The 26,202-nt window shown below is 43.8% G+C and overlaps 1 protein-coding gene across 3 annotated transcripts in view; it reads left to right on the forward strand.

Moving 5' to 3' along the window:
* STXBP1 (syntaxin binding protein 1) overlaps positions 1 to 26,202 on the forward strand; it is a 74,914-nt gene that overhangs the window by 24,119 nt on the left and 24,593 nt on the right. For all 3 annotated transcript variants that reach the window (XM_040482390.1, XM_040482391.1, XM_040482392.1), the window contains 7 exons: positions 12,461 to 12,510; positions 14,127 to 14,208; positions 18,724 to 18,800; positions 19,658 to 19,736; positions 20,921 to 21,024; positions 22,937 to 23,085; positions 25,729 to 25,813. In XM_040482390.1, the coding sequence (XP_040338324.1) occupies positions 12,461 to 12,510; positions 14,127 to 14,208; positions 18,724 to 18,800; positions 19,658 to 19,736; positions 20,921 to 21,024; positions 22,937 to 23,085; positions 25,729 to 25,813 (626 nt within the window). Of the gene's footprint in view, positions 1 to 12,460; positions 12,511 to 14,126; positions 14,209 to 18,723; positions 18,801 to 19,657; positions 19,737 to 20,920; positions 21,025 to 22,936; positions 23,086 to 25,728; positions 25,814 to 26,202 lie in introns of those variants that run through there.

Below are 26,202 nucleotides of genomic sequence, written 5' to 3' on the forward strand. Positions count from 1 at the left end.
GATTTGGTTTCTCGGACATCAGGCATTTATTTATCGTCATGCTTTCCTCTCAGACATTGGCAGAGGCCCAAGTGTTGGATGTCATAACGTTGGACATTTGAGTCTTATGCAATCTGTGGGTGTGCTTATAAGGACAGTGTAGTCAAGTCATTGACTACATTGTTCACCAGTCTCGGAATGTTCTAAAGCTTGTGACGACTCCCAACAGTTGGGCCTTCCCTCCCACTCCTCACCACCCAAAAAGCAAATCTAAATAGGAACATTCCCAGGGTAAGCAGTTATAATTGAACAGCAGTTACAGGGAGCAGTACCTCATTCTTGCCCAGTGGCTAACAGTCTGTGGTCTCTATTTTGGTTTCTCACTTTCACAAAGTACAATTCATATACAGAATTATAGTAAATTATAATTTTAGGTAACTGATGTTCTATAGGAGTGAGCCAGGTTAGCTGTCTTCAGATGAAGGCTATAGAACAATTCCATATTAAACAAAACAGTGTTTGTTTTTTGAGTTTGAAATTTTCATCTAAAATTTTCTGACTTTTTAAAAAACAGCTTTCTTGAGATATTATTCACACACCATACCATTCATCCACTTAAATTTTTGTTTAATGTTTTTGTTTTATTTATTTATTTATTTGAGAGAGAGAGAAAGAGAGAGACAGAGCACGAGCAGGGGAGGAGCAAAGAGAGAGGGAGACACAAAATCTGAAACAGTCTCCACACTCTGAGCTGTCAGCACAGAGCCCGATGTAGGGCTTGAACCTGTGAACCTGGAGATCATGACCTGAGTGGAAGTCAGACGTTTAACCAACTGAGCTACCCAGATGCCCCGCCATTCACCCATTTAAAGTGCATTTCAATGGCTTTGAGTATATTCACAGAATTGTACCTCCATTATCACAGTCAAATTTAGGACACTTGCATTACCCCCAAAAGAAGCTCCATTGCTCCTTTGACATCACCCCCAGCTCCCCCATCCCCCTGCCCTAGGAGAATATTGATCTACTTTCTATCTCTACCGATTTGCCGATTCTGGACACTTTGTATGGAAAGTGGAATTCATACAATTTGTGGTCCTTTGTGACTGGCTTCTTTGACTTAGTGTGTTTTAAAGATTCATCTGTGTTGTAGCATGTATCAGTATTTCGTTCCTCTTCATGGCTGAATATTCCATTGTCTGAATATACCACGTTTATTTATCCATTCATTGGGTGGTGGCTGTTTGAGTTGTTTCCACTCGTTTGGCTCTCATAAATAATGCTGCTCTGAACATTCATGTGTAAGTTTTTGTGTAGACCTCGGTTTTCATTTATCTTGGGTATATACCTTGGAGTGGAATTTGGATCATATGGTAATTCTACGTTTAGTGGTTTGAGGAACTACCAGACTGTTTTCCAAAGCAGATATGCCATTTTACACTCCCATTAGCAGTGCAGGAGGGTTCTGATGACTTTTATTTTATGCTTCAGGTGTACTGTCTTATTTCCCCAAATGGACTGTGAGTTCCTTGAGGTCAAGGATTGATTTATACTTAAAAATATATATGTTCTGAATAGGCTTCCTGTGGTTCTGTGCATTTTGTTGTGCAGGTGCTAGACACTTAACTTCTCTTGGCCTCAGTTTCTTCTTTGTAAAATGGGAGTGATTATAATAGTTAATATCAGAGGGGCAGAGTGAGCTTTAAATGAGACGATGCATGTAAAATGTCTAAGACAGTGTATTCCATATAGTAACTCTTAAATAAGTGTTAGATACTACTATTGTGGGCACGTTTTAGAAATTGAGACTGAATTATTGATTGAGCTTTTTCTTTAATATGAGCTTTTAAAAGTATTTTGGCTAGGTTGTGATGTCTCCAACACTGGTTAAAAATTAACTTACAGAGAAATGCTATAGAGAAGAAACTTTGGACTTGAGCTTTTGTATCTATCTATACATCCACGTAATACCCACACTCCTCACTGCATTTGAGTGAGGAGAGTTAGGGAAGGACATTTCTAGGTCTTTCTGGCTTACAAACTTGGGACTAGCCAGAATAGCCATAGTTTACTTGTCATGTTCCTCAAGAATAAAGAGTTCTCTCTCCCTAGCAGTCCTGGTGAAAGAGTCCCTGAGACTGTTTTCATCTGACAGTGCTCTTTGAATCGGGAGTTCTGAATCTTGGGGGATGTCAGGAGAGTGGCGGCCCTGGGAGGGGGTGTGTAGGTGGTTGCAGAGAGCTCCTGGGTAAAATCACCTTACTCAGTCACGAGATGCACTATGAACAGAACCACTTCTTTCACTCCCAGCAGGCACTGCTCAGTCATGCCACTCGGGGGTTCATTCATTCTATAGGCATTTGCCAGATCGTTATTTTATGCCAGATCCCAGAGACGGGGTGGGAGTTGAGGGTGCAGGGATGGGAGGAAATTGTCATGTTTGAAGGTGAATGAATGAGGCTTAGTGTTCCAGGAGCAGCATACTATGCGTGACTTGTGGAGTCCTTGGTGAGGAGTTACTGCTTTAAAGACCAAGTGAGACTCTGGGGCGACCTCTTCAAGTGCCTCCTGAGCCATTCTGTCCCTCACTGAGCTTGTTGGGTCTCCCCATAATTGCTTTCTCTTTATTCCTGGACTGTCCCACTCTTAATCCTGACTTGAGGATTTTGCGTCTGCTCTTCCTATGCCTGGAAAACTCTTCCCCCCAGAACTTTGTAGTGTTGGTCTCCCTGGTCACCTCTTCAGAGGACGTTCTCCCAAATCCCCATCACACTCTTGTTGATTAGCCTTTTTAATTTCCTTTGAGCACATATCACTGTCTGTAATTGTCTTGTTTACTTCCTTGTGTCATTGCTCTCTCTGCCCCTACACCTCCAGGTGTAAGCGCCTTAAGAGCAGGAATCTTGTTTACTTGTTCACCGTGGTCTTTCCGGCATCTGGAAAGATGTCTGACTCATAGCAGGTGTTCAGTAAGTCATCATTGCTGAGTGGATGAAAGAATATGTATGCAGGGAAACAAACTGGAAAACAGGAGACATCACAAACCCCGTGGAGGAGCACTAAGAAACCAATTGGAAATAACTGGGTTCTTCCTTCTTAGGAAGGTCAAATACCATCTGAAGTAGATGATGATGGTGATGGTAAAAACCAAAAGTTTTAAGTATTGAACTGAGTGCTTTACACACATGAATTTGTTAAATCCCTGCAATAACTCTCTGGAGCATGTGTGGTCATTCCCATTTTAAAGATGGGGAAACTTGGGACGCCTGGGTGGCTCAGTCGGTTGTCCGACTTCAGCTCAGGTCATGATCTCACAGCTCGTGAGTTTGAGCCCCACGTCGGTCTCTGTGCTGACAGCTCAGAGCCTGAAGCCTGCTTTGGATTCTGTGTCTCCCTCTCTCTCTGCCCCTAACCCACTCACATTCTGTCTCTGTCTCCCTCAAAAATAAAAATAAACATTAAAAAAATTAAAAAAAAAAAAAAAAGATGGGGAAACTGACACAGATTTAATAACTTGCCCAAGGTCCACAGTAAGTGGAGGATCTGGCTCCAAAACCCATCTGAATGATTGCTGTAGTATGTCAAGGTGATCATTGAAATGAAACAGAGAAAAGCACACCTGGCTTCAGTTTCAGAGCCCAGTGCAGGCTAGAGCTCAAGAGACTGTATGTGTAGTGGGAAGATCATTTCGTTGGGGTCCAGAGATCCATTTCTGCTCACTCTGGAGTGACCATTTAGTGGCCTTGTCTACTCCAGATGGCTGTGTTTTGCAGGGAGTATCTCGGTCCCAAAAAGAGGGACCTACACCCTGGTCTTAAATGATCTGTAAGGTTCTTTCCAATATATGAGTTCTTAAACCCCAAAGAAGTAGAATCGTGGAAAGTTACTCAGGCCTTAGCCGAGGAGCCATGAATGCGTGTGCATACATTCCCATACACACTTGAATGTGCCTAGAAAAAAGGATCCGTGAGGGTGCCTGCTAAACTTGTTAGTGGGTGTCTCCCCTCAAGAGTGGGGGTAAGGAGAAAACTTTCACTTTGTGTTTATACTTCTATTTGAAATTTTCAACAAAAATGTGCTACTTCTGTATTATTAAGAACCACACAAAGGCGGGCGTGGCTCAGTCGGTTAAGCGTCTAATTTCAGCTCAGGTCGTGATCTCACCATTTGTGAGTTCAAGCCCCACGTTGGGCTCAGTGCTGACAGTTCAGAGCCTGGAGCCTGCTTCAGATTCTGTGTCTCCCTCTCTCTGCCCCTCCCCCACTCACGCTCTGTCTCTGTCTCTCTCTCAAAAGTGAATAATAATTAAAAAAAAGAACAACATAAGGGCAAAAATTTGTAGATACATTGTAATTTGTCGTTAGATTACCAACAGTTTATGTATAAATGAGTATTTCTAAGGGGAGATTTTGACAGTACGTGGAAGACTTGTTTTCAAGTATTTGAACCATTGTCTTATGTGTCGTTTCACCTTAAACTCATTCCACTCTGGGAGGTGTGGCTGTTTAGCCAGGAAACCCTTCAGCTCAGAGCGAGACAAAGGGAGGTGGTTGCCATCTTCAGGTATCTGAAATGCTGGCAGCAAAGAGGAATCCACTTGTCGCCTCAGAGCAGAATTGCCAGCGGCACATGGAATCGGCCCCGGGTGGGGTCCCAGCCCAACAGACAGTGGTGAAGGGTGGGGCCGTCTCCCTGGGGTCGGGCTACTGTGCTGCCACGTAAAAGTCCTGTTGGCTCTTAGGTATTTACTTTGTACCCGCCACCCTACTAAACGTTTGACTGTGATTCCCAGGATTGCTGCAGGCAGATATTCTGTGTCCTTCTTACCAATATGATACCTCGTTTTGTTTTCTTGTCTAAATGAATTTGCAGAACAACGTTAAGTAATGGCAATTTAAAAATATAGTTGTGTGTGTCTGCGTTGTGACATTAAATACCTGTGGGCCCCTACTTGTGTTCTTGGTTTTAATGCCTCTGTTTGTAGATACACAGAGGTCTCAGGGCACCTGGGTGGCTCAGTCACTTATGCTTTTGACTTCAGGTCATGATCTCACGGTTCATGAGTTCAAGCCCCGTGTCGGGCTCTGTGCTGACAGCTCCGAGCCTGGAACCTGCTTTGGATTCTTTGTCTCCCTCTCCCTCTGCCTCTCTCTCTCTCTCTCAAAAATAAATAAACATTAAAAAAAAAAAGAAAGAAAAAACCCCCAGAGGACTCTCTGTCTCCTCAGAAGGGGTAGAAGGAGTCTTCTGTTCAATTTTGTATATACATTTAAGATCTATATTGTAGGGGCGCCTGGGTGGCTCAGTCGGTTAGGCGTCCGACTTCGGCTCAGGTCATGATCTCACAGTTTGTGAGTTCGAGCCCTGCATCGGGCTCTGTGCTAACAGCTCGAAGCCTGGAGCCTGCTTCAGATCCTGTGTCTCCTTCTCTCTCTGCCCCTCCCCGACTTGTGTCCTGTCTGTCTGTCTCTCAAAAATAAATAAATGTAAAAAAAAAAAAAAAAAGATTTACATTGTATACATTGGCATGTTCTTGCCATTATTCTAAAACATCACATGTTTGTCAGGGGTCAGAGTAGTTGTAAAGTTTTGGGTGAAGTACCTGTAGAGTTTGCTATCTAGTATTTTCGTGATTATTCTAAAACTGTATTTTGAATATGTACTTCTTTTTTTTTTTAAATGTTTATTTATTTAATTTGAGAGAGACAGAGGAGAGAGAGAAGAGGCCAGTGGAGGAGGAGCGGAGAGGGAGAGGGAGAGAGAGAATCCCAAGCAGGCTCCACACTGTCAGTGCAGAGCCTGATGTGGGGCTTGATCTCACAAACTGTGAGATCGTGACCTGAGCCAGATGCTTAACTGACTGAGCAACCCAGGTGCCCCTGTACTTCTTCCTAATAGGTTTTTACATTATGTTAACGATCTTTATTAGTGGAAGCGACATGTCATAATTTTCATAAGGAAATAATTCCTTGTCTGTATGAGCAACATACTCTATAGTGACACCATAATAGGTGCCTTTTATGGAATGCCAGGCACTTACTAACCATTGTATCTCACTGATCTTTATAACGGGTCATTAGAGTATTATACTTCTAATTTTGCGGGTGAGAAAACTGAAGCCTGAAACATGTTAAACTTGCCCAAGTTCACACAGTCAGCAAATGCCTGAACCTGAAGTTTCCCGGCTCGAACTTTAGAACTTTGCGTGGCACTTTTTGTTTTTTAATTGTGAGAGGTGGAGGTGACCTTTGCTTGAGTAACTAACCTTTATATTCAAGAGGGTGTCTTTTAGAAGAACTGCTACTATTCAGCCAGAATGACTCTGGAAGCTCCCTGTACTTTGGGTTGGTAAAGAGGAGGGCAGCTGTGGCCTGAGTTCAGACTCCCTTAAATCTCTCTGTAGAATACGGTGGCACTTCTTCTGATCTGGTGGCACGGGACTTACGGTGCACCTGTTCGGGGCAGAGCATTAGGATATTTGAATCCCCCATAGTTTTAGGGTCTTTGGTAATGCTCACATTTCTCCCCCAAACTTCCAGCCCAGCTAATATTAGTCGTGCTGTTTCTGATATTTTGGTGTTCCATGGCCTTAAGTGTCCTGACACATGTCACTGTGAAAGGCAGTAATGGGTGCCAGGGCTGTAAGGGCAGGGCTTCACAAGTGGGGAAAGGGCTTGCAGCTATCCCTAGAGCCAGTGCTTTGGAACCAACTCCGGTTGGTATATTGGGTGCATGTGATGAAGATGTCCCAGATAATCTTAGATACTTGCTATTTTCCTTGAGTTTGGGAGTCACGCAGGACCTAGAGCATGTGGTTGAGAAGGAACCTATTTGCTTAACCCCTTGTCCATGCGGGAAGCAGAGTCCACCAGGGCTGTGGTCTTCACGATTATAGAGAAGTTGAAGCTGCCCTAGTGTCTTCTGTCCCATCTTTATAAACTGGGTGGGTGATGGGGTGGACATGTTGGCTGTTGATGCACGGTTTGGTATGTAGAAACAAGACCTGCTGGTTGGACCAGCCTCAGAAGGTTTTGTTGTTTCTTTCCATACAAAGAGAACTTACAAGAGAGATGAAATGTGATTGCCAGGGATTATTTGTGAGGAAGTAGCCCAAGCTACTTGATTCTTAATGCTAAAATGGGCTCTAATCCTTGTTTCCTTTTTGGTATTGGATTAGAAAAATGTAGGGCAGCATTAGAATCGGCCGTTAACAATACCCAGGACAAATATATCTCCTGAGAATTTTGGAATGGGAGTAATCAAGCAAGAAGAATTGAAGTCCAGATTTTTACCTCCAGCTGAAGTCACTCTTCCAAGCTCCAGAGCCACCTCCAGCTACCTGCTCATATCAACCTTCAGATATCTCTTAGCCTTCTCAGTCTTTTTTTTTAAATAACTTTTTTTAAATGTTTATTTAATTTTGAGAGAGCGCAAGCAGGGGAGGGGCTGAGAGAGGGGGCCAGAGGATCCGAAGCAGGTTCTGCACTGACAGCAGTGAGCCCGATATGGGGCTTGAATTCACGAACCAGGAGATCGTGACCTGAGCTGAGGTCAGATGCTCAACCGACTGAGCCACCAGGTGCCCCTCAATCTTTAATCAAAAAAGGACTCTTGGTTCACCTGGGTGGCTCAGTCGGTTGAGCATCCGACTTCGGCTCAGGTTATGATCTCACCACTTGTGAGTTTGAGCCCCACATTGGGTTCTGTGCTGACAGCTCAGAGCCTGGAGCCTCCTTGGGATTCTGTGTGTGTCTCTCTGCTCCTTCCTCGCTTGTGCTCCGTCTCTGCCTCTGCCCCTCCCGTGCTCTTGCTCTGTTTCTGTGTCTCTCTCAAAAATAAACATTAAAAAAAAAAAGTACTCTCAGTATTCTCCTACAAATCAGTTCTCCCTTTAAATCTTTTCTCTCAATATCTCCAAATGTCTCACATCAGTTTCTTTGCTTGAGCCCAAAACCCAGGAGTTATGTCTCTCTTCCCCTTCCTCACCACCCCCACAACCAATTCAGCAGCTAGCCCTGTTGATTTTACTTCCAAAATATATATCAAGTCCATCCGCTTCTTGCTATGACCCCTGCCACCAATCATGGTTAGCTGATTGCAGAGGCCTCCTAGCTCTGTGCCCTGCTTTCATTCTCATCCCTTCCAGTCTCCCCTCTGCAGCATTTCAGAGCATATTTCTGCTTTCAGTGGCTTTCCAGTGCGCTTCGGATAAAATCATATTCCCTGTCAAGGCCCTATATGATCTGGCCTCCCACCTCAGCTTATACCATCTCTGCTTCCAAGAAGATGTCAAGTTCTTTTTCCTTTTTCCAGCCCAAGCCTTTGTGCCTGCTCCTTCTTCCCAGCTTTTGAATGGCTGGCATCTTCCTTGTGAGGTTCACTTCCTCAGAGAGGCCTTGCCTGGCCCCCTGGTAAAGGTAGCTGTCCACACCTGTTTTTTTCTCTTATAGTCCTTGTTTATCTAACTCAGAGAGAACTTATGAGAAGCTGAGATTGCCCTCTATTCAACGTCTGCTTCCTCCACCAGGGTGTAAGTGCCATGGGAGCTGCACCGTATCTTCTGTGTATCCTTCCTGGTGCCTGGTCCACTGCAGGGCAAACAGTGGTTACTCAGCTAATGTTATCGAATGTAAGACTGGATCAATGAATCGATATGTTACTATATCATTATTTCTAATGAGTACATCGTATTCCATTATGTTAACGTAACCTAATTGACTTAACCACTGCCTTATTATTGGATGTATTCGTTACCAATTTTTCACCACACTGAAATATGGGAAATAATCTAAATGGCCATTGGGGAAATTGTTGACTAAACTAGGGACTATTATGCAGGCATTTAAAATCAGGAAACATTTCTATTAGTATGGGGCAATGAGCTTATTCATGAAAAAAGCATAATACAAAATTATACAGCATGTTCTTAACTATGTTGAAGTGCATAGAAAAAGCTAGCAGGAAATAAACTAAAATGCTAATTATGTACTTGAAGTTGGCAAGATTACAGGTGATTTTTCTTTTTGTTGTTTTTTTTATGTGCACAATACATGATATTTTCTTCTTTATACTTTTTTGTGTTTTCCATGCTTACTGCTGTGTGTGGCTTTTTTTTTTCTTTTTTAATTTTTCTTTTTTAAATTTATTTTTTAATTTGCATCCAAGTTAGTTAGCATATAGTGCAACAATGATTTCAGGAGTAGATTCCTTAATGCCCCTTACCCATTTAGCCCATCCCGCCTCCCATAACCTCTCCAGCAACCCTCTGTCTGTTCTCTATATTTAAGAGTCTCTTATGTTTTGTCCCCCTCCCTGTTTTTATTTTTTGCTTCCCTTCCCTTATGTTCATGTGTTTTGTCTCTTAAAGTTTCTCATATGAGTGAAATCATAGGATATTTGTCTTTCTCTGACTAATTTCGCTTAGTGTAATACCCTCTAGTTCCATCCGTGTAGTAGTTGCAAATGGCAAGATTTCATTCTTTTTGATTGCTAATAGTCCTTTGAATATATATATGTATGTGTGTATATATATATATGTATATATACACCACATATTCTTCTTTTTTTTTTTTAATGTTTATTTTTGAGAGAGACAGAGCATGAGCAGGGAAGGGGCAGAGAGAGAGGAAGACACAGAATCCAAAGCAGGCTCCAGGCTCCGAGCTGTCAGCACAGAGCCCGATGCAGGGCTCGATCTCGTGAACCACGAGATCATGACATGAGCCGAAGTCAGATGCTCAACTGACTGAGCCACCCAGGCGCCCCATATACCACATCTTGTTTATCCATTCATCCGTCAGTGGACATTCGGGCTCTTTCCATACTTTGGCTATTGTTGATAGTGCTGCTATAAACATTGGGGTGCATGTGCCCTTTCGAAACAGCATCCCTGTATCCCTTGGATAAATACTTAGTAGTGCAATTGCTAGGTCGTAGGGTAGTTGTATTTTTAATTTTTTGAGGAGCCTCCATACTGTTTTCCAGAGTGGCTGCACCGGTTTGCATTCCCACCAGCAGTGCAGAAGAGATCCTCTTTCTCCGCATCCTCACCAACATTGTTGTTGCCTGAGTTGTTAATGTTTGCCATTCTGACAGGTGTGAGGTGGTATCTCATTGTGGTTTTGATTTGTATTTCCCTGATGATGAGTGATGTTGAGTATTTTTTCATGTGTCAGTTGGCCACCTGGATGTCTTCTTTGGAGAAGTGTCAGTTCATGTCTTTTGCCCATTTCTTCACTGGGTTATTTGTTTTTTGGGTGTTGAGTTTGATAAGTTCTTTATAGATTTTGGATACTAACCCTTTATCTGGTATGTCGTTTGCAAATATCTTCTCCCATTCCATCAGTTGCCTTTTAGTTTTGCTGATTCTTTCTTTTGCTGTGCAGAAGCTTTTCGTTTTAATGAGGTCCCAATAGTTCATTTTTGTGTGTGGCTTTTTATAATCAAGTAAAAAGTTTTTAAAGATTTTAGGAAACTTTTATGATAAATCAGACTATTGAAGATCATAAAAAGCAGAATTCAGAACCATTGTGCTCTAGAGAATGACCTAAATGTTTGAAACATGCTTGTTGGTGACAACTGCTCACCTTTGAGTCCTTCCAGGCCTGTGTATTACCTGGATTTAGAAAGAATGACGAAAGTGGTATTTGCTGTGAAGACGCCATGGCTGGGTAGACCTGTGTGTGGTGTGGCATTTATAGGAACTGTGGCTTATCAAAATGGTGATTTTGGTTGGGGGCATCCCACGGATGTACTCAGGGTTAGAAAGTCATCACAACTGCCTTTCACATCTGTTTTTGGAGCTTGAGGGGAGGCTCATGTGGCCCGAGGGATTGTCATAGCCTCTTAACTACTTCATTTAAGGCAGTGGTTCTCAAACCTGAGATCCGGTGGGGAGTCCTTGAGCAAAGCTGTCTTCATAATAAGACTAAGATGTTAATTGCCTTCCCTCTTACTCTCTCGCAAGTATACAGTAGTTTTTCATATGCTGTATGCTCCATAACAGATTGCAGAAGCAGGTAGGAGAACCCAGTTGTTTTTTTAGGAAGCCAGACATTAAAGAGAATTGTGAAAATGTAAAAAAAAAAAAACCCAAAAAAACCCCACCAATATTCTCACTAAAAATTGTTTTATTTTAGACAGTCTAGTTACATTTAATTAAAATGCTATCTCTGTTAACATATAATGGTTTTGTTTGTTTGTTTGTTTAAAGTAAGCTCTATACCCAACATGGGGCTTGAACTCATGACCTGGAGATCAGGAGTCAGCATGCTCTACTGACTGAGCCAGCCAGGCACCCCTTTTGTTATTTTATTTTATTATTTTTATTTTTTTTTACATTTATTTATTTTTGAGAGACAGAGACAGAGCACAAGTCGGGGAGGGGCAGAGAGAGAAGGAGACACAGAATCCAAAGCAGGCTCCAGGCTCCAAGCCGTTAGCACAGAGCCCGACGCAGGGCTCAAATTCACAAACTGTGAGATCACAACATGAGCTGAAGTCGGACGCTTAACCAACTGAGCTACCCAGGCGCCCCATATTTTATTTTATTTTATTTTATTTTTTAATGTTTATTTACTTTTGAAAGAGAGACAGAGCATGAGCAGGGGAGGGGCAGAGAGAGAAGGAGACACAGAATTCGAAGCAGGCTCCGGGCTCTGAGCTGTCAGCACAGAGTCCAGTGTGGGGCTCGAACTCATGAGCCATGAGATCATGACTTGAATCCCCAAGTTGGATGATTACGAGCCACCCAGGCACCCCACCCCTCTTGTTATTTTAAATGAATTAGTGGATACTTAAAAAATTTCTCAGCTTAATTTCTTTTTTTCTTTTTCTTTTTTTTTTTTTTTAAGTTTATTTCTTAGTACAAGCGGGAGAGGGGTGGAGAGACAGAGAATCCCAAGCAGGCTCCGCATTGTCGGCGCAGAGTCCAGTGTCAGGCTTGAACCCATGAAACTCGAGGTCATGACTTGAGCCATAACTGAGTCAGATGCTTAACCAACTAAGCCACCCAGGTGCCCCTCAGTTTAATTTCTAATATGGTAAACATCTATTGATATTTACCTAACAAACACTCTTTGGAGTCCTAAATTTTTAAGAGTGTAAAGTCCTGAAACCAAAAAGTTTGAGAACTGCCAAATTAAAGGAACAGGAAGACAGGTGCCTGACTGGCTCAGTCAGTAGAGCATGTGACTCTTGATCTCAGAGTCGTGAATTCCAGCCCCATGTTGGGCCTTGAGCTTACTTAAGAAAAAAAAAAAAATTAAGAATAAAGGAACAGGAACAGTTTGTGGTAATTTGATTATGGCTCAGTAAGCAGATTGGTTGAATTGCATGACAAAGAAAACAAAGCCTGCTGGGGAGAAATGACCTAGTCTAACATAATAGGCAGTTGTTGAAAGTCCTTGACATTACTTCAAGTTTTCCTCCCTCCTTCCCTGCTTCCTTCCTTACTTTGTTTTTTTCCTCTCTCCTTTTTTAGAGATCATGCATGATGTGATAAAGAAGGTAAAGAAGAAGGGGGAGTGGAAGGTAAGTAGAAGAAGCACAATTAATGGCCTTGACATTCATGTGAAAATAGAAGAATGGTGAAGGTTTAAGAAAGTGGAGTTGGAGGAAAGGTATATAAGTAGGAAATCAAAGACTTTGCTGTGTCCAGAGAGTACAGAAAAAGGTGATCCACTGTGCCTCATTATTATGTAGTCCTGGTTAAGAAATCTGGCCATAAGCTTCTCTTAAAGATCACCTGGTGGGACACTTACCAGAGGAGTTCTTTTATTCAAACAAAATCTTAACCCAGCACCCCTTCTATAAAGCAGAAGAAGGTGAAATTATTCTACTTGCTATGGGTGAGAAAGAAGGAAGCCCCTCTGGTGGCCCTGAAGCATCTCCATGGAGCCCAGGCAACTGGTCCATCCCCATTTATCTGTAACTACATAAGACCAAAAAAGGAAGCTTGTTTATTCATAGAACAGCGAGAGAAACGCTGGAGGCAAATGCTTAAGCCCGTCAGATTGATTACATCCTCAGTTACCGGAGTGGGTGATTCAAGTGGGAAAGTGTGCTGTGCTCGGTTCTGAAAGTCCCTTGGTTGTCTGAGATTGGGCATTATGCTGGCCAGGGGAACATGCAGTTTTACTTGAATTTCCCTGTGTGTCTTTGGAGGATTTATGCCAATCATTCTTGCCCCTAAGTTGTCCCACAGTCAGGAGCCCACACATTTTCAAGTTCACTTGGTCCAGGAACGACAGAGCTGCTTGGTACAGAAGGATTTTGGTCTCCTCTTCAGCCCTGTGAGATTCTGTTTTAGCCAGCACATCTCATCCTTATCACCCAGGGTGGAGGCCATCTGGCAGGAACTCTTTATACATGTCCTCTTTCTCTCTTACCCTTCCCATCAGGAATAGATTTACGGACTGGTGAACTTTGATCTTGAGAAAGTTGACTCAAAGTGAAAACTAATTGGTTCTTAGAGCTTTCCGCTCCACATTGTGTCTGGCTCCTGTTACCTCAGTTTGTATCATTAAAGAGGAAGAGAAGTAGCCTTATTTTAGATCCCAGCTTCTTCTTTCGACTGTGGGCTGAATGGAGATAGGAAGTTAGCTGACGAATTGCAGGGATGAAGCTTTCAGACCAAGCCTGGTATGTTCTCGTTTTCCCAGTGTGGATTGAGGTAGAGTATGCTCCCAGACAGCACCCCTGCCGGTACATCCTAATGATGTTGACAACAAAGGCCTCACCTTCCATGCCATTTATGTAGCACGGGTGTTCCTTCTCCTTGTAAAAAAATAATCTCCAATACAGGTTCTCTGAGTGTGGGTGCTGTAGATGAGTCAGTCTTTCTTGCCTGCTTTCTTGCTTTTCTATGAATAGTCATTTTCTTTATCATGGAAAAACCTTAATTTTTTTAAGTTGATACAATTAAGTCAAGTTACCGAGAACAAACTCTAACTCCTAGAAGGTTAGGTCTGGGTGTGGTGTGGGAGATAAAAGCTAGCATGTATCTCAGCAAACTTCTGGCCCATCAGAAATATTTATAACTTAATATTCTGTATTTCTGGGGCGCTTTTTGAAGTCTGACATCGTAAGCTGATGAGAGAATCGTAGCAGGTCCCATGTAGGCTGTAAGCTGTTCTTTCTGCTTCCAGGTGCTGGTGGTCGATCAGCTGAGCATGAGGATGTTGTCCTCCTGCTGTAAGATGACAGACATCATGACCGAGGGGATAACAAGTGAGTGCAGCTCTTTCTGTCCTTGAGTGACGGTCAGGCCTTCTCCTTGCGGCAAGCTTTCCTCCTCCCTGTTTGTTATCATCTCACTTGACTTCAGATTCTTCCAGCAACATGCGTAGTAAGACTGCAAATTCTTGAGAGAGACCCAAGGCTTTCTTGTTCATCACTAAATTCCTAGCAGCGGATGCAGTACTAGATGATCATTAAATATCCGGTAAAGGATGCCAAAAGGAAGGTTAAATCAAGGGGGGAAAAGGCAGGCCACCAATGGAAACAATGCGCAAAAGACCCAAACAGGCACCTAACAGAAGAAATCCAAATGGCCAATAAATACATGAGAAATTGCCCGCCCACATTAGTTGGTTAAAACCAGAATGAGATCTTGCTATACACTCATCAGATTGGAATATTAAAATTCTGATACTTCTAAGTGACAGATAAGATGTAGAAAAATAGGAACTCCTATATGACGGGGTGTCCACTGATACAGTTACTTTGAAAAACACAGACAGTGTCTAGTAGAATTGAGGTGCGTGTGCTCTGCAAGCCAGATGGTTAGACGTGTGTCCTCGACAACCTCAGGCTTGTGTGCCCAGAATGCACGTGCACGGATGTTCACAGAGCATTGTTAACATAGCCCCAGATTGGAAACAGCTAAAACACCCGTGAAGAGTAGGATGGTTAAATAAGTTACGGTATAGTCACATAGCAGAATACTGTATAGCAACGAGAATGAATGAACTCTGACTGCTCACAAGCACATGCATAGATCTAGTAAGTAATGTTGAGCGGAAGAAACAATATTTACAGTGTGCTTCAATTTACATAAAGTTCAAAACTAGGCAGAACTAAGCTATGCTGTTTCGAAATGCAGTGTGCATGGTAAAACCATGAAGAGACATGGTCACATTCAAGTCAGGATGGTGCTTCCCTTTGGAAGGAGGGGAGTGAGCACGTAGCAAGTGCATTTCTGTGAGTGCTGGCCAGTTCTGTTTCCTAACTGAGGTGACGCTTATGCAGGCCTTTACTTTTTTTTGTTTTAAGTTGGCTTATTTATGTTGAGAGAGAGAGACAGAGTGCATGGGAGGGGCAGAGAGAGAGGGAGGAAGAGAATTCCAAACAGTTTCAGCACTGTCAGCATGGAGCCCGATTCGGGGCTCGAAGCCACCAACCACGAGACCGTGACCTTAGCCAAAATCAAGAGTCTGTTACTTAGCCCACTGAGGCACCCAGGTACCTCACCCACAGAGTGGTGACCCACGGAGGTGCCTGTAATTATTTGTATGTTTATGTTTTATTCACTCTTTGGAATGTGTGTTACAGTTTCACAACAAATAGGCTTTAAAAAAAATTTTTTTAATGTTTATTTATTTATTTAATGTTTATTTTTGAGACAGAGAAAAAGAGTGGGGGAGGAGCAGAGAGAGGGAGACACAGAATCTGAAGCAGGCTCCAGGCTCCGAGCTGTCAGCACAGAGCCCAGCTCAAACTCATGAGCTGCGAGATCATGACCTGAGCAGAAGTCGGACGCCCAACCGACTGAGCCACCCGGGCGCCCCTAATGTTTATTTAGTTTTGAAGGAGAGAGAGAGAGACAGAGTGTAAGCAGGGCAGGGGCAGAGAGAGAGGGAGACACAGAATCTGAAGCAGGCTCCAGGCTCTGAGCTGGACAGAGCCCGATGCAGGGCTCGAACCCACGAACTGCGAGATCATGACCTGAGCTAAAGTCGGACACTTAACTGACTGAGCCACCGAGGCACTCCAAGAGGGATCATGGTTTTAATCTTTGAAACAGCGTTGATTGAAAAGCATTCTCTTCCGAGCTATTGTTTCAAACAAGGAAGTTAACTTGTTTTTCCTGTAAAAAAAAAAAAATGTTGGATGGAACACACCTGTTTTAATAATACATCTGTTTCAATGCATTTCCTAGTTTTTTTCCTTGGAGATGTGTGGCTCACAGACTGTTGCTGGTCTTTGTCAAAATTATTACCAAATCACAATTACGGGAGGAAAAACTACAAGGGTTGAGATTTCGTTAAGCTAAATGAATTTCATTCAAAGGTTTGTCCTTTATTCTAAGATTATGTTGTTCCTATTATTTGGTGTTAAAATATTTTCAAATTGTGAAATTATGGTAATAATATATTGTGGACTTTCTTATTGATTAAATGTAAGTGAAATATATACATATGCATACCTAATGTAATAATTTGGGGAGGTATAATCACACCTTGTGAGTCCTTCATTTTTAAAAACTTTTTCCAAATCCAGGTAATCTGTCATCAGAAACACAGTCCTATAAATGAGAATACATAGCTTTTAATGTGACTTTTTGTCATTCAGTGATCTAAGACCAGGCATTGCCCCTGTTTTGAGCTTGCAAAGTTATTTTTTTTTTATTTTTTTAATGTTTATTTATTTTTGAGAGACAGAGACATAGCACAAGAGAGGGAGGGGCAGAGGGAGAGGGAGGCAGAATCCGAAGCAGGCTCCAGGCTCTGAGCTGTCAGCACAGAGCCCGATGCAGGGCTTGAACTCACACAAGATCATGACCTGAGCCAAAGTGAGATGCTTAACTAATTGAGCCACCCAGGCACCCCAAAGTTATTTTCTTCATTGAATTTTTAAAGCTATTTTTTTCTCTACCGAAGCGAAAGTTAAGGGGAGAAAAAGCCAAATGGAGCTAAGGAGCGTCTAATGAACAAGCAGCAGCACCCTGCCCCACTCTCTTCTCCCTCAGGGTCTACTCTTTCTTCTGGTTATTCTTTTGATATTTCTAGATGGAAACCTACACTGTTATCTTCGGATTCATCGATGGTGGATGTTATCTGTTGGCTTCCTGTGGTAGATGAGGGTTCAGCTCTCTCCCTACTGCACACAGACTTTTCCCTACCCTCAAACGTGGGTTCTAAAAAAGGTCCTTACTTGGCAGAATTGAAAAGTTAGCAGTCCTGCACTGAACCCCCAAAACGTCTGGGGGTGAAGTATTATGGGCCTATGAAATTCAGAAGTCTACAGCCACTGGTAAAGTCGATGGTTGAAGGATTTTGGTATTTGGACGTTATTTGGATGTTCAAATATCTTTGGATGATCACAGTATTTGAAAAGTCTTTATAAATGTTACAAGGTATCATCCTACAGTGATGCTTTGATTTGCTTAAACCATCTGCATGGGAAGATAGCACCAAGTGATTGTGACGTTCTCTCTTCGCTAGAAGACAGTACAGTGAGGTGGCACGTCTTAAGCTTTATCAGGTGGCTGGTAAGATGAGGATTATCCCAGAAGCTCTTCTTTCCAGGTGAAGTAGCTGACATAAATAAAAGAAACAAACCAAATGCCCATGGTTTAACAAAATATAATATTTAACCTTTGAGAAGCACAGTAGTATGTAGACGGCATGTTTAGAATATCTTCATGCGATATACAAAAGAAAATGATGGAAGCTACCCAATTGTTGATAAACTCAACCTGGAAATTCTAAAGGAATTGGGATTATTTAGGACAGATGAGAAAAAAAAAATGAAGAGGCAGAATGAGGTAGGATTTTCCATTAAAAATTAAAAAAAAAAATTTTTTTTAATGTTTATTTATTTTTGAGAGAGAGCACAAGTCAGGGAACGGCAGAGAGAGAGGGAGACACAGACTCCAAAGCAGGCTCCAGGTTCTGAGCTACCAGCACAGAGCCTGAAGCGGGGCTCGAACCCACAAACTGTGAGATCATGGCCTGAGCTGAAGTCAGAGGCTTAACCAACTGAACCACCTAGGCACCCCCTAAAAAATTTTTTTAATAAAAAAAAAAAAATTTAACATTTATTCATTTTTTTAATGAAATTTTTTATGTTTATTTGAGAGAGAGGGAGAGAGAGAATGAGCGGGGGAGGGGCAGAGAGAGAGGGAGACATAGAATCGAGGTGGGCTCCAGGCTCTGAGCTGTTGGCCCAGATCCTGATGCAGGGCTCAAACTCACAAGCAGTGAGATCATGACCTGAACCGAAGTCAGGTCACTTAACCGACTAAGCCATCCAGGCACCCCAAACATTTATTCATTTTTGAGAGACAGAAAGAGACACAGCACGAGCAGGGGAGGGACAGAGAGGGAAGGAGACACAGACTCTGGAGCAGGCTCCAGGCCCCGAGCTGTCAGCACAGAGCCTAATGCAGTGCTCAGACTCACAGATCACGAGATCATGACCTGAGCTGAAGTTGGACGCTTACCCGACTACTGAGCCACCCAGGCGCCCCAAGGATTTTCCATTTTTAATCAAGAGATCAAAGACGTTACTTAAACTGAAATGGGAGATACTTAGTGTGATAAAATTCCAGGTTTTCTAACATCTCGAGCCTTGTGAGACCGTGGAATGTGGTCCCTGCAGGGAAGGGGCAAATGATTCCCACCCCACACCCCATAGCTTTTTACCTGCAGCAGTCTGAAGGTGGCCTGTCTAGATTGTTTCTAGTTTTATGGTCACCACTTATGTTTTCTTACTGACTGTGGGCTGCTGTTTGTTGTCTAGTTGTGGAAGACATCAACAAGCGCAGAGAGCCGCTGCCCAGCCTGGAGGCTGTGTATCTCATCACTCCATCTGAGAAGGTAAGTCCCGCCCCCAGAAGAGCTTTGGCTAAGGTTGCACGTGCTGGCTTGGTGCAGAGCATCTGACATTTCTAGGTTAAGCGCGCATTTAACACACTGCTCTGATTAAGCGTGCAGTCCACAGACACGGAAGGAGGGGTACAGTGTGCAGTCGGGGTGCATTAAGCTCTCTCAAACACAGCTGCTGTCCAGAAGGCTGGGTCCGGGTCTCTCCAGTTTCCCCCTCATGCACTCCCTCTCCGGGGAGGAGACCCTCTGTGTCTTGAGTAGTGACTCACCTCCGCAACTCTGGCATTCTATAATTTTGGGTCTGTTTTGTCAGTATCCAGGTTATGGCAAAATTGACCTGTCTTATCATTTTAGGGGGGATTAGTTCAAACCGGTGTCCAGACAAGATTCACCTCCTTGCTTTTGTTTGATAGTTGCCTTAGGTCTCTTAATCTGTACAAATTCCTGCCAGTTTTCCATTCCTTTCTTTTCACTTTTGAAAACTGGCTTACAGCTGAGTTTTTGCAGATGCAACTAAATTGCCAGCACTTCATCAATATGAGTTTCCTGGAAGGTTTTTGACCACTTTCCTCTTTTGTGAATATCTTCTCAGGAACCCAAGTTATAGTGGCTCCAAAGAACTGATGCGGTCTTCTGGAATGAGCTAAGGAGGATTTTGTTCATCTAAACTCTGAAACAGTCCTACTTTTAAGGCTTCAGAATTCTGTTATGGCCAAACATGAATTCTACATTTAAAAAAATCCCCTGCTGTTTTGTCCAGGCAGCTTGGATTTAACCCAGTTCAGATACAGGTCCACATTTGCTGGCAGAATTGGATTCAGTTCCTTCCTTTTCTCCCCCCTCTACAGTCTGTCCACTCTCTCATCAGTGACTTTAAGGACCCACCGACTGCTAAGTACCGGGCTGCTCACGTCTTCTTCACTGACTGTAAGTAGGGCTGGCAGTTCCCACCCCTGTCCTTCCAGGTTAGCGTCTCTGCACAGCAAGGCTGGTCAATAGGGAAAAAATGGTTCTTGCCACGTTTCTCCTGATCTTTTATTTTCTCTTCAGAAGATAAATTGCCTAAGAGAGAAAAATAAACACACGCAAATACAAACCTACTCAGTCATGCCGTCCTTCCTGATGAAAAATAGCACCTCTTCTAAGGACTAGAGGGCTGAGTGCTGAGAAGAAATGTCCAATGCTAGCTTTGATGTTTCACTGTGTAGACTTCCAGATATCACCGTAAACTGTAGTGTATTTCCATCAGGTTTTCAGCTACAAAGATAGTCCAATCCAGTGGTGATTGTAGCAGGCAGAACCTGCGTCATCATCCTGGGATTCATTTTCTTACTTTGTGGAGGTTTTTTGCACAGGGAGCCTCATGCAGAAGCGTCTTGGTCACTCTTTGTTAATAGCAAAGAGAGGGGTGGCCGAGCTGGCTAGCTAATGAGTTCAGCAACAACGGTGCACCCTCCGTTCCTCTCTTTAGGGAAAGTCCCACAGAACTCGCCACTGAGAAAAGGAGGAAGGGTTCTTACGAAGAATAATTGTTTACTATGTGAATTTGGGTGAAAAACAGAGCAGGAACGTGACATTAGTAATAATAAACCAAAAAAGCATTTCTGGGAATCCGAAGCCATATGTTTGGCTCAGGAGAGCCCTCGGCAGTCCTGGTTTCCCCACAGGTGGGTCTCGTGTGCGGCTGAGTTCCTTCAAGGGTCCAGGAGAACTGCCTGTACTGCCTTTCCCGCCGGTTTCAATTTTCTTCCTTATATTTTTCATTAACATGTCAGATGTGTGGTGTTTGTTCGTATCATAGGCCCTTTTCTTATCCCCTTCTTAATCTCTTATGGGTTTTTTTTTTCCTTTCCCTGATATCAGATATCCTTATTAGCTCTCAAATCTCAATCTTATTGCCATTTGTTTCTCTGTTATATGTGGAGGGCCTTTTAGGTGGCTTTACATTCCCTTTATACCTTATAGTTAGTGGATATCTTAGGATGGGACGAACATTCCAGTTGCCTTCTTGAAATCCTAATAAAATAAAAACCCCACCAGACGTGTGCAACTGCTGAAATGAAGCAGCAAGCGGACAGGAAAGCCTGCTGTCTTTTGTCATATTCTTGCAGCTTGTCCAGATGCCCTGTTTAATGAGCTGGTGAAATCACGAGCAGCCAAAGTCATCAAGACTCTGACGGAAATCAACATTGCATTTCTCCCCTATGAGTCCCAGGTGAGGCTGGGTGGGGTGTGCATGGAAAATCTGGATCCTCGCTGCTCAATCAGGAACCCTGGCAAATCCTGAGAGGGGTGTGTGTAGTGAGGAGAGGTGGGGAGGAAGACTGTGTATTCAGAATTGCCGAATGACGTGCATAAGTGGATGTTGATGGAATGGAAGCAGAGTTCCTCAGGGGTCTGCCCGATACCCTCATCTTACTCTCCGGTTATTTCTGACTTTTTTTTGGTCAGCCCTCACACCTTTCTTTGTATGCATTTCATCCTTGCTCGCAGCGTTCACTCCTGCTGGCTGACTCCTTGAATAACCAAAAGGTAGCCAGTCCAAAATGAGCAGGGAAGGAGAGCAGGGGAAGGGATCAGACAACACCTATCTGCTGCACAGGAGACTGGTTTTTGCAGAGATAACCTCCGCTCACACTCTGCTGGAGGAGCAGATGGTAGCCTTCGTCATTGGCTGTTAACACTTCAGATGCCAGAGCGCCGCCACAAACCTCTCCCCTTGGGAAAATTGTTAAGCTAGAAAAGGTGAAGCTGATTGTGAGAGAGTATACAAAATTTTTATGCTGGTTTTGCAAGATTGGTTAACGTGTCTTCTCCCGGCAAACAAGAAGCAAAAATAACAGGACTCCTAGGCATTTTGCAAAAGGTAAAAGATGACTGGCGTATTGCGTCTTTATAGATCAGCTTCTAGACACCAGAGAGTGACCTATTCTTAAGTAAGGAGGGATGGAAAACATTCAGTGTGAACTTTTTTTTTTTTAAGTTTATTTATTTTGATGGGCGGCGGGGACTGGGTCAGAGAGAGGAAGAGAGAATCCCACGCAGGCTCTGTGCTGTCAGTGCAGAGCCGGACACGGGGACTCAGACTCACAAGCTGTGAGAGCCGAGATCAAGAATTGGTCTCTTAACCGACTGAGCCACCCAGGCGCCCCAGTATAGCATGAACGTTTAAAGACAGTGTCTTTCCCTTAGTGCTTGACATAAAGCCTGTTCCTAGCTTGAAGGCAGGAATTTTTTTTTCTCTGTGTGAGCCCACCTGGATTGGGCTCACACAGAGAGTGTATTCAACCAATATTACATTTCATGTATTTTTAAAAAGTGATAAATTTGTTTTTAACCTCAGGTTTTGTAGAAGATCAGGGTAGTTTATATAAGTGAGACTTTGAGAAAATACTGATAGCTGATAAGCTAGGTAATTTAAGAGGTGATGTTAAACTTCTAGAATAAGAAGAAAAATACAACATATTTATTATAAGGATAGGAAATTATTCAATCCATAAAAATCTTTATTTGCCCACAGTCACAGATAATTTCCAGCTTGTCCCTTACTTTATAAAAACTTACAATGGCCTATGAGGGCTTACACTACCCTCCTCTCCTGTTCTTCTAGCCTCATTGTTCATCAGACAGTCTGGGGACATGCCTGCCGCAGAGCCTTGGCATTAGCCGTTCCTTCCATGTGAAAGCCCCCTACTGGTCCTCACCTCCTTTAAGCCCTTGCTCCTACATCACCTTTTCAAGGAGGCCTGGTGTCCTCCCTGTCCAGTCCCCCAGGACTTCTTCCCCTGCTGAGTTGTGTTCTCACACACTTACCAGTTTCTCACATATCATGTAATTTACTTGTCATTATGTTTATTGTTTATTGTGTGCCTTCTCCTGTAAGATTGCAAACTCCTCGAGGACAGTCATGTTTTGGTCACCGATAGTTCCCAAGTGTTTAGCACAGTGCCTGGTCTGCAGCAGACACCCAGCACATATTTGTAGAATAAATGAAAACATGTTCTACAGACTCACTACCAAGGTTGGAGAAAACTCCCGAGAGCTCACCATTTTGCACGCTAACATGATATATATATATGTGTGTGTATATATGTATATTTTTTTCCCTTATTTCTTTTCCTTTTCAGGTGTATTCCTTGGACTCTGCTGACTCTTTCCAGAGCTTCTATAGTCCCCACAAGGCTCAGATGAAGAACCCAATACTGGAGCGCCTGGCAGAGCAGATTGCAACGCTGTGTGCCACCCTGAAGGAGTACCCGGCTGTGCGGTATCGGGGGTAAGGCAGCGGGCCAGTCTGCCTTCAGTGGCCTCTCGTGTGTCCACTGGGCGAGGAGCTTCCTTTTGCCTTGAGATTCCTCTGGCAGTTGTCCTAAGAGGGTTAAGATTTTTTTTTTTTTCAACGTTTATTTATTTTTGGGACAGAGAGAGACAGAGCATGAACAGGGGAGGGGCAGAGAGAGAGGGAGACACAGAATCGGAAACAGGCTCCAGGCTCCGAGCCATCAGCCCAGAGCCCGACGCGGGGCTCGAACTCACGGACCGCGAGATCGTGACCTGGCTGAAGTCGGACGCTTAACCGACTGCACCACCCAGGCGCCCCATAAGAGGGTTAAGATTTGAGTGTTCTTGCATTTATAATTCTTCCAACGTTTTTGATATTCTCTAAATTTTATTGTGAAATATAGTGCATACAGAAAAGGTCATGAAATATATATATTCAGTTACTTAATAGCTAAATTTGAACCCCTGTGTAACCACAACGTAGGTTTCTTGTGGGGTTTTTTTGTTTTTTGTTTTTTGTTTTTTTTTTAGCTCTTTCCAACCTTTAAAAACAAACACTATCTTTGCAGAAGGTGTCCCAGAGTAAGATAAAATACAAGGACAGTTCTCCAAAGGACATATTCCCCAGATTCTATAAAGTCATTCACGTATTATTTACCTGCTGTGTACTAATCCTGAAGACACAGTCCCTGTCCTTAGGAGCCCTGATCTGGAAGGGTAGGTAGCATGCTTACCAACACGTGTGTATGTAAGCTGTGCACACCCAAACTACGGCCCTGCAAGACCAGTGCTTGAGGGCAGTATAAGCTGAGGGCTAGGGCATCCCAAGTGGGGAGAGCCCTTTGAGCTGAGAGACCAGAGGTGACATTTAGGCTAGGTCTTGAAGGGCAGGTTCAGATTCCATTAGACCAATGAGGAGTACAGGGCATTTTGTGTAGACAGTTGGCCCTTGCTATTGGAATGCGCAAATGTTTGGCGTTGGGAAAACAAAGGATGAGTTTGAGGAGGGTTGGCAGTCTGGCACAGTGTCTGTGTAGGGCAGTGGGGCAAGATGAAGCCGCTCCTAGAGGCCCCGGATGTCAGGTTTGGGATTGTGTCGGTCAGCGGTTCTCCCTGGGAACCTTTGGGGGATTTGCACAGGGGAGCGAGTGCAGTGCTGTGGGAGTGAGAGCAGCAGTCAGGCAAGGAGACCCAGAAGGGGTGGTCACTGTAGGAGGAGTGGGGGGCCTGAACAGGCAGTGCTGAGGATCAGCATGGCCCCCTGTCCTGCCTGCCTCCTGGTCTGCTGGAATGTGCAGCCATGGAAGAATACCTCCCTCTATTCTTGATGTTTCCTGACAAAAGCCTGTGGAAGTTCAGAAATGGGGGGCTAGGCCATAGCTTCTGACAGGGTAAGGGGAGCTTGGGGTTCATTTGGGAGGAATGGGACTGGGAACAGAGCTGCTTTAGCGCTACGCCTGGCCAGGTGGCAGCAGCCACGCTCTGTACAATCGGGAGGGGCCCCAGGAAGTGCTGTCAGGCCTGGCCAAGGGGAAAGGCCCACAGGGTCTCACTTGTACCTTTCTGGCTTCTCCAGCAGAGGCGCCTGGTGGCTCTGTCAGTTAAGCACCAGACTCTTGATTTCAGCTTAGGTCATGATCTCACAGTTCGTGGGTTTGACCCTCCCTGTCGGGCTCTGTGCTGTCAGTGCAGAGCCTGCTTGGGATTCTCTCTCTCCCTCTCTCTGTGCCCCTCCCTTGCTTGTGTTCTCTCTCTCTTAAAATAAATAAACTTAAAAAATATGTATCCCCTGCAACAAAACAAAACAAGATCAAAGGAAATTTGAATTGTGGGAAGTGAGAGAATCAGGTGGGTCAGGCTCGGACAGGCTGATCACGGGAAAATGGTGGATGGCCGGTACCCTCTGTTGAAAGGTGGTCATTTTTCTGAAGCCAGTTGGAAAGATTCTTCTGTTTTCATCTAGATAGTTGTTTTTTTGTTTTTTTTTTAGGTTTATTTATTTTGAGAGTGAGCAAGTGAGTAGGGAAGGAGCAGAGAGAGAAGGAGAGAGAATCCCAAGGAGGCTCCACTCTGTCAGCACGAAGCCCAGCGTGAGCTGAAATCAAGAGTCTGACGCTTAGGGGTGCCTGGGTGGCTCAGGTGGTTAAGCGATGGACTTCAGCTCAGGTCATGATCTCATGGTTTGTGAGTTCAACCCCGCATCAGGTTCTGTGCTGACAGATCAGAGACTGGAGCCTGCTTCAGATTCTGTGTCTCCCTCTCTCTCTCTGTCCCTTCCCTGCTCTCACTCTGTCTCTCTCTGTCTTAAAAATAAATAAAGATAAAAGAAAAAAAAAAAAAAGAGTCCGACTCTTAACCGACTGAGCCACCTGGACACCCCTAGTTGTTGTTGTTGTTGTTGTTTTTAAGGAATTAGGAAATCATTTATGTTCCAGGCACTGAGCAAATCTTTTTATTTTATTTGTCACTTGAAATTATATACGTAATACATGACTATATTCTCAGTGTAGAAGAACAATTCAGGTGAAGCTCCTCTCCCTTGACCCTCCTTACACTGTTTGGCCTTCCTCCCTGAGGCAGTCAGTGCCAGCAGTTGGGTGCACGGGCAGTTCACCCTATGTCACTCCTCCTTTGTCAGGGAATACAAGGACAATGCTTTGCTGGCTCAGCTAATCCAGGACAAGCTCGATGCCTACAAAGCCGATGACCCAACAATGGGCGAGGTAAGTCTGGACTTGGTCCACGTGGTTCTCTCGCCGATTGACCATAGTGTTTATATGGCATTCCTGGGGACAGCTTGGTTCTGTTGCTCACAGAAAGTGCCTGGTGCCACTGTTCCTGCACATTGGCCTCCAGGGAGATGCTCAGGCCCTTGGGCAGGATGATAGAGATTTTGCTCAGTGTAGCCGCGGTGACCAACCTGTTTCTGTTTGCTGGGACTTTCCAGTGTTAGCACTGAAGGTCCTGTGTCCTGGGAACCCCCTCAGTAGTACAGTACCCAAACCGGAAAATCAACACCCGTACCATCTCCAGCCCTTAATCCCACTTCACTAGTTTGTACACGTGCTTGCACGTGTTTTCAGTTCTGTGCAATTATATCACATGTGTAGAT

This window comes from Herpailurus yagouaroundi, unplaced genomic scaffold (assembly GCF_014898765.1).
Source record: "Herpailurus yagouaroundi ecotype Mexico unplaced genomic scaffold, PumYag 160, whole genome shotgun sequence".
In the NCBI taxonomy this organism is placed as follows: domain Eukaryota; kingdom Metazoa; phylum Chordata; class Mammalia; order Carnivora; family Felidae; genus Herpailurus; species Herpailurus yagouaroundi.